General features: G+C 43.7%; 1 protein-coding gene across 1 annotated transcript in view; it reads left to right on the top strand.

The window, feature by feature from the left end:
* NPC1 (NPC intracellular cholesterol transporter 1) overlaps positions 1–7,793 on the top strand; it is a gene marked incomplete in the record, with an annotated part of 79,853 nt that overhangs the window by 66,551 nt on the left and 5,509 nt on the right. The window contains 7 exon segments of the mRNA XM_027775361.1: positions 3,366–3,493; positions 3,590–3,730; positions 4,896–4,985; positions 5,363–5,553; positions 5,891–6,006; positions 6,659–6,788; positions 7,554–7,754. Coding sequence (XP_027631162.1) covers positions 3,366–3,493; positions 3,590–3,730; positions 4,896–4,985; positions 5,363–5,553; positions 5,891–6,006; positions 6,659–6,788; positions 7,554–7,754 — 997 coding nt within the window.

Here is a 7,793-nt window from a genome sequence, read left to right on the forward strand (position 1 = left end):
TTGCCAAGAGAATCAATGTGCGTATTGAGCATATTAAACATTCTAAGAGCAGAGATAGCTTCCTAAAACGTGTGAAGGAAAATGACCAGAAAAAGAAAGAAGCCAAAGAGAAAGGTACCTGGGTTCAACTAAAGCACCAGCCTGCTCCACCCAGAGAAGCACATTTGTGAGAACCAATGGAAAGGAGCCTGAGCTACTGGAACCTATTCCCTATGAATTCATGGCATGATGGGTGTTAAAAATAAACTAATCTGTAGTCTATTTAAAAAAAAAAAAAAGAAAGCTGCACAAATTTCACAAATGTTTCCTTGAATTTTTACACTTACTTATTTTTCCCATGAGCCACAGAAATAGAGAGAGGAGAGAGCAGGAGAGAGAGAGCACTCCAACAGGGTCTTAACACTGCAGTCCATCCCGAACATGGACACGTGCATGCCAATGTACTCGGGGAGGTCTCAGAATTGAACCAGGAACCATTCCATTTGGGATTGCCTCACAGGGGTCTCATGTCACCATGCCACTGCCAGGCCCTGTGTTGTAGGACAGTGTCGAAGTTGGGGTTTAGGGCGACATGCTCAGAGCTCATCTCGCCCTTTCCCCTGTTTGGTACCTGTGCAAATGTCAGTACTTGAAAATGGCCTCCCCGGGAAGCCTCAGAATCCTCCTGCACACAACAGCAAGCAGCAGCTCCTCATTTCATGGCACTTGCCTGCAGGGTGTTTTGTTGTTGTCTGCATCGACAATCTTTCTCCACAGTACCCACAACTCATTAGGGAAGCAGTCTCATAAATAAGCAGAGGTTCTTGATCTTACCACAATACAAGAAGCCAGAATAAGTAAAATAAAATCAGCACTTTTATAGTAACTTCATTCTTTTCTTTTTTGGAGAGGTTTTTGCCATAGGGAGCGTGCGCTCACCAGAAAGACAGAAAGAGAGACAGACAGAAAGCGAGAAATCCCCCCTCCCTGGGGGGGATGGTCATGTTGCAGTCCCTTCTCCTTTCTCCTCTTGGGATCATGGGCACGCATGCACATGTGCCCAGCATGAGTTTTAAGCCACCAGGTCCAGGACTCGAACCACGATCGACTATGTGAGATTCCAGCGACATGGCTATTACGTTAACTGCTGGTCCCAATAACTTCATTCTTATGGATAATTGCCAAGTAGACTTACTGGTGGTTTTGTCTGCCCCATCTCTGCAGTGTAGTAAGAGAAAAATAACTGTCATCTCTAGAGGAGGCTGGATTAGAATCAGCAAGTCCAGAGAAGAAACAATTTGTGAGTTACAAACAGAAATGCTTATATGGGCTACCAGCTTGTCTCCTCAGGACATTGTAGAATATCATAGGTCGTAGTCTTTCAACACAGACACAAAAGAGTGCTCTCTTCTTCTTACTTTATTACAGGAAACCTAATGTAGTGTGATGGTGATAGTAGCCAAGGCCATGCGTCAAGGTTGGGATGACCGTGGTGGGATAATAGGCGCCATGGGGACTGTGGCACCACAGGTGCTCATGTCCCATCTAAAAAGACAGTTAACATGTGGCCAGTGTAGTGCTGCTAGGTCTCTTGTGTTGTGTGTGGTTTAGTTTTTTTTTTTTTTTTCAAGCAAAGTTGTGAATCTAGATTTTTGTGTGAAATACCATTGTTAAGTATGAGGAAATCTTCAAAAGGTTCATGGGAAATGTGTATTATAAAAAAAAAAAAAAGAAGAAGAAGAATGGATTTCAAAACTGTTACACCAAAATAATCTAATCTTGTACTTTAATTTCTTTTCTCCCCAAACCTTTTGGGGTCCCCTCATATTGACTACTTAGTTTTAAAAAGTTTTTAAATCCTGGGACCAGCAGTTAGTGTAATGGCTATGTCGCTAGACTCCCATGTAGTAGACCGCAGTTCACGTCCCGGACCCGATGGCTTAAAACTCACGCCGGGTGCGTGTGAGTGCATGCCCAAGATCCCGAGAGGAGAATGGAGGAGAAGGGATTGCGGCGTGGCCATACCCCCTGGGGGCTGATTTTTCATTTTCTGTCTCTCTGTCTGTCTGGCAAGCTCACGCGCCCTACAGCAAAAACCTCTCCAAAAAAAGAAAAAAGTTTTTAAATCCTAAAATGAGTCAGCATGGTGCAGGCTAAAGAGGACACAGCTGGTTCATGGGCTGCCATTCGGCAGTTTCTGAGTCTTGCCCTAGTATTGTTGACACACAACAGATAGTAATCTGCCTCTGACTACAAGTAAACTGGGAGACTAATATTGTTGATATCTAAGCAAATGGGAAATACCGTCCCTGTCTTGGAGAGACTCATAGGAGGCAGTTAAAGAAGTGGCTTAGAGATGGGACCAGCAGATGGCATAATGGCTATATTGCTGGATTCCCATGTAGTCGACTGCAGTTCAAGTCCCAGACCCGGTGGCTTAAACTCAGGCCAGGCATGTGTGCGCACGTACCCAAGATCCCAAGAGGAGAATGAAGGAGAAGGGATTGTGGTGTGGCCATCCCCCACTGGGGGGTGATTTCTCACTTTCTGTCTCTCTGTCTCTCTTTGGTGAGTCCACGTGCCCTATAGCAAAAACCTCTCAAAAGAAAAAAAAAAAAAGAAATGGCTTAAATTTGTGATCCTCAAATTTTAATGTGCTTAGGACTCTCAGGTGATGTGGTGGTTGAAGTGCTAGACTCCCACATGGTCAACCACAGTTCAAGTCCTAGACCTGGCGGCTTACTTTCTCTTTCTCTCTCCCTCCTCCTCTGGTGAGTGTATGTGAATGTGCCCTATACTAAATTAAAAAGAATAATAATGATAGTGTGAAGAAAGGAATCAAGGAGAAAAATAGAGAAACAAGACATTTATGGGACACAGAAATGTATGATTATCTGTTGATAACATGTATAATATCTTCAACTGAATTGGTGTGAAGTATGTTCATATTGGGTAAATTCACTTTACGAGCTGTAGTGACGTATAGTTATTGAATGTATAAAATAAAATAGCGATAAATAGATTTAAATTTTTAAAATACTCTTAAAAATATATCTTTTAAATTTTAATGTGCATAAATTTTCCCCAAAAGACTTTAAGTTCAGTAGAATTGGGGTGAAATTCCCATTGTGTCCTGAACGAGGATGGGATCAGGAAGCTACATGTTTAACTCCCCTAGTGATCTGGCATCAATTTGGTTCTCAAAAGCTCTGAATCTAAGGATTCCTCTCCCAGGGATAGCAGGATATCCTTGGAGACCCTGCAGCATGATTCCCGTGGGCTTCTGTCGCAGCTCCTTGCCAGGACAGAAGCACACACAGATAGAAGACGTGCTCAGAGCCATCTGCTATGGAGGAAGGTGACGCAGCTCTTTCCTGTCCCCTCAGGAGCACTGTCCATGATGCCAGCTGTTCACACATTCTCTCTGTTTGCGGGAATGGCCGTCCTAATTGACTTTATTCTTCAAATGACCTGTTTTGTGAGTCTCTTGGGGTTAGACATTAAACGTCAAGAGGTAAGTTGTTATCAGGATTATAGTCTGTTTAGTTTTAATCTAGAGTCTAGATAATGAAGCAAGAGATGTGACCTTTGTTTCTCTCTGTCCCCTCAGAATAATCAGCTGGACATCCTTTGCTGTGTCAGAGGTGCTGAAGATGGAACAGGCGTTCAGGCCTCAGAGGGCTACCTGTTTAGCTTCTTCAAAAACTTCTACTCTCCACTTCTCCTAAAGGACTGGATGCGACCAATTGTGGTATGAGCTAATCTATGATTTCTCTTTCTTCACCCCAGAACAGGTGGTCACATGCTTTCTAAGAAATCAGACAGCTTAGGAAGGGGCTTCTGATAGGTGTTATGTGTGTGTGTTTGTGTGTGTGTACACACAAACACAAAAGCAAATAAGTACAAATAGGTGACATGTTCTTCTCAGTCAGCATAAGCAAGAAGTTTTAAGTTTTTATCTTGAAATACTTACAGAGTCGCAGGAAGTTGCAAAGGTAGTAAGAGAGGACTCTGGTACACTCACCCAGTTCTCTCCAGTGGTACGCCTTACATAATTACAGTTCAGTATGAAAACCAGGAATTTACACTGGTACGTGTGCTGTGGTTCTGTGATTTTATCACATGTCCAGATTCTTGTAACCACTACTGCAGTTGAGATACAGAACGATGGGGCTGGCAGGCAGCATGGTGGTTAAGGGTGCAGGACTCCCACATGGCCGACCATGGTTCAAGTCCCACACCTGGTAGCTTGCTTTCTCACTCCCCCCCCTCCTTTACTCTGTCCCTTGCTCATCAAAATTTAAATAAATAAATAATGTTAAATAAAACAATTCTTGAAAAAAAGATACAGAACTGTTCCATCACCACATGGGTCTCATTTTTGCTGTCCCTTATACTGTCACCCACCTCCCTCACCATCACCACCACCTGCTGTCCCTAGTCACCAGCAACCATACAAAAGCTTTTATAGTTTATATACTGATGTAGCCAGTAGTGATCATCTATCACTTCTTCATTGGAAGAACATAGTTCCTAATAGTTGTAATACCTAACATTTATTGAACACGTAATATCAGTTGGGTACTATACTAAAATCTGAATTATTTCTGCGTTTTCTCATTTTATCTGCACAGTTGTCTGATGTAGTAAGTATTGTGTTTCTTGTCTTATTGATAAGGAAATAGAAGCTAACAAAGGTTAAGTGTCTTGCTCAGGGTGACTCATTTCTTAAGTTGCAGAGGCAGGATTTGAAATTAGGAATTGTGTCTCCACCTACTGCCCTACCGTGTTATTTAAACTCACTTGTCTATTTGGAGAAGTCCCACTTTTTATGTATGTTTAATATTTTTGTTTCTGTTCTTAAACTCAGTTTTACACTTAGTAATCCCTGTCTGATAATTCACTTTTCATTCCAGATAGCGATGTTTGTGGGAGTTCTCTCGTTCAGTATTGCAGTCTTGAACAAAGTAGAAATTGGATTGGATCAGTCTCTTTCAATGCCAGATGTAAGACATTCTCTTTTTTATTTTAACTTGTTAAGCTGATGAGAAATGAATTTTTTAATGCATGCATGTGGGATTTCAAGCTAATGCCCGCTTTAAAAGCAAGTGGTGACAGGTTCTCCAGTGTAGTGGGAACGGCCACGAAGTTCTGCCAACCCGGCCGGCATGGGCCACCTGCACTCTGAACTGTCAGACATCCTCTGGGGCACAGCTGCTGAGTGCAAGCAGCTGGTCGAATAGGAGGACCCCACGAGGTGTGCTCCTGATTGACTGGAGGCATCGACCAGAGGTCTCCTGGGCCCTCTCAACTCTCAGTGGCCTCATCTTGCTTAGTTATACTGTCAGAACGTTCATATTTCTCCTGTGCTCTGACTTTTCAGGACTCCTACGTAGTGGATTATTTCAAATCTCTCAGTCAGTACCTGCATGCAGGTCCACCTGTGTACTTTGTCCTGGAGGAAGGACATGACTATACTTCTCTGAGAGGGCAGAACATGGTGTGCGGCGGGACGGGCTGTGACAACAACTCCCTGGTGCAGCAACTGTTCGACGCGGCCCAGCTGGACAGCTAGTCAGTACCTCCTTCCTCCTGCACTTCACTGAAGCAATCCTGGGCCCTCCCTGAGGGCATCACTTGGGCCTGAAAATTCTCACTAAATTAGAATTTCTTGGAAGCATTGTTTTTATTCAAAATGTGTGTTTAATCTACATACCTGAGCAGGACCTTTTCGAGGACTAACTTAGCACCTAATACTTAGAAGGTTTTTGATGAAGTGCCAGTGTAGTTTCCTTTTGACTAGTAGCAATATACAGTGTAGAAAAGGAAATTAGGTTTTAAGAAAAGGTACTGAAACTGAAGACTTCCTCCCCGGGAATAAGCCAGTGATTGTTTTTCTCCTTTTCTCTAGTACCCGAATAGGCTTTGCGCCCTCGTCCTGGATCGATGATTACTTTGACTGGGTGAAGCCACAGTCTTCTTGCTGTAGAATCTATAATATCACTGACCAATTCTGCAACGCCTCAGGTACTTCATCTCCTCTTCCTGACATGTCCTGCTCTTCTGAACTACATTAACATGATCATCAAAACATCGCTTGGATTTCGCTTCAGTTTATGCCTTTAACTTATATGCTAGCGCTCAATCTTCTCCCCTTGGTTGTTTTTGCCTTCTCAGACTCTGAAAACTATCACGTTGTTCCTGTCTCAGACAAGCCCCCCTTCGGGCTGCAAGCTAAACAAGATGCATGTCAGGCAGGAGAGTCAGATTTCCAAATACAGTCTTGTCCTCCCCTGATTGCCTCTCAATTGGTATCTGGCCTTTCAGGCCACAGAGGCATGTTTTTCTGTTTATCACCAATGTGTTAAGGTTGTAAAAGTATGTGGAGAGCACCTTGGAATTTTTTTAATGAAAACATGGAAACCCTGGGCTCTGATAGTACCAGTGGAGGTCATCCTTAAAGCAGGAAACCTGCTAAGGGTAGAAAATGTATAATCTACTTAAGATGACAATGATATCTCTCTTAAACTGTGGATATCACACATGACTAAAGCTTTTGAATAAGAGAAAAGATCCAGGAAAATAATTTCCCTCATTTCTGTTTAAGTATTTCTAAATGTTTTTTAAACATCTGGAGTCACCTTCTAACGACTGGCTCCTCCCTGCCTGTTTCTGCTAGTGGTCGACCCTGCCTGTGTCCGCTGCAGGCCTCTGACTCCGGAGGGCAAACAGAGGCCTCAGGGTGGAGACTTCATGAGGTTCTTGCCCATGTTTCTTTCTGATAACCCCAACCCCAAGTGTGGCAAAGGGTAAGTGCCATTGAGCCATTTCAGATAAGTGTCCACCTCAATTTTAATCTGCAGTGGGAAATGAGAGGACTGGGGCAAAGACAGCTGTAGAGGAAAGGTCCTGTTCCCTACCCCACCCCGCCCCACCCTAATCCTTTTGTGAAAGTAGAGAAACTTAAAACACCTAGTTAAGGAAAGTCTTCATACTTTTTAACTGATTTCACCCTGGTTTGGGCATTCATTTCTTATGCTTCTCTCAGTGTCCTGGCCCCCTGGGTGTATGACTGGATGGAGTTTCCCACGCAAGTTACTAGGGAGGGACGGGGGGAGGGCTGCCACTCAGGTACCTCAGAATACAGATGAACTTGGTCTGTTCAGTTACGCCGGTGGGTACTTGGGACAGCAGCATGGCTTTGTCACCGTATCCCAGATTCAGGTTTAGATTCTTTTAGCCCCACCATGCTCCTTGCCAGCATATCCATATGAGGTTACGGGCTGTCTGCCCGTCAGGTTGAGCCAGCCACTTTACCCACAGAAGTAGGTTATCTGGCCAGAAATAGTGAAGGTGAATGGAAGTCTTCGGGTTGATTTGGAAGCTTTCATAGATAGAAGGTGAGTATCCACATTTATGTTAGGTAAACCCTGGAAACTCCTGTTTTCCCCAAGAATATGTATCTGGCCAGAGCCCTATCAGTTAGTTATGTATATCATGATTTTGCTTAGCCTTCGGTGTTCAGACTCAGGTGTTTCTCAAGGCAGGGCTTCTCACAACCACTGTTCTCTCAGGGGACATGCTGCTTACAGTTCGGCAGTTAACCTCCTCAACAATGGCACTGGTGTGGGCGCCACATACTTCATGACCTACCACACCGTGCTTCAGAACTCCACTGACTTTATTGATGCTATGAAGAAAGCTCGGCTCATAGCCAGTAACATCACCGAGACTATGGGAATCAACGGTAGTAATTACCGGGTCTTCCCATACAGGTAAAGCATGGACTTTTTTTTTTTTTTTTTTTTTTATGG

Source organism: Tupaia chinensis, unplaced genomic scaffold (assembly GCF_000334495.1).
Source record: "Tupaia chinensis unplaced genomic scaffold, TupChi_1.0 Scaffold000550_1, whole genome shotgun sequence".
Classification (NCBI taxonomy): domain Eukaryota; kingdom Metazoa; phylum Chordata; class Mammalia; order Scandentia; family Tupaiidae; genus Tupaia; species Tupaia belangeri.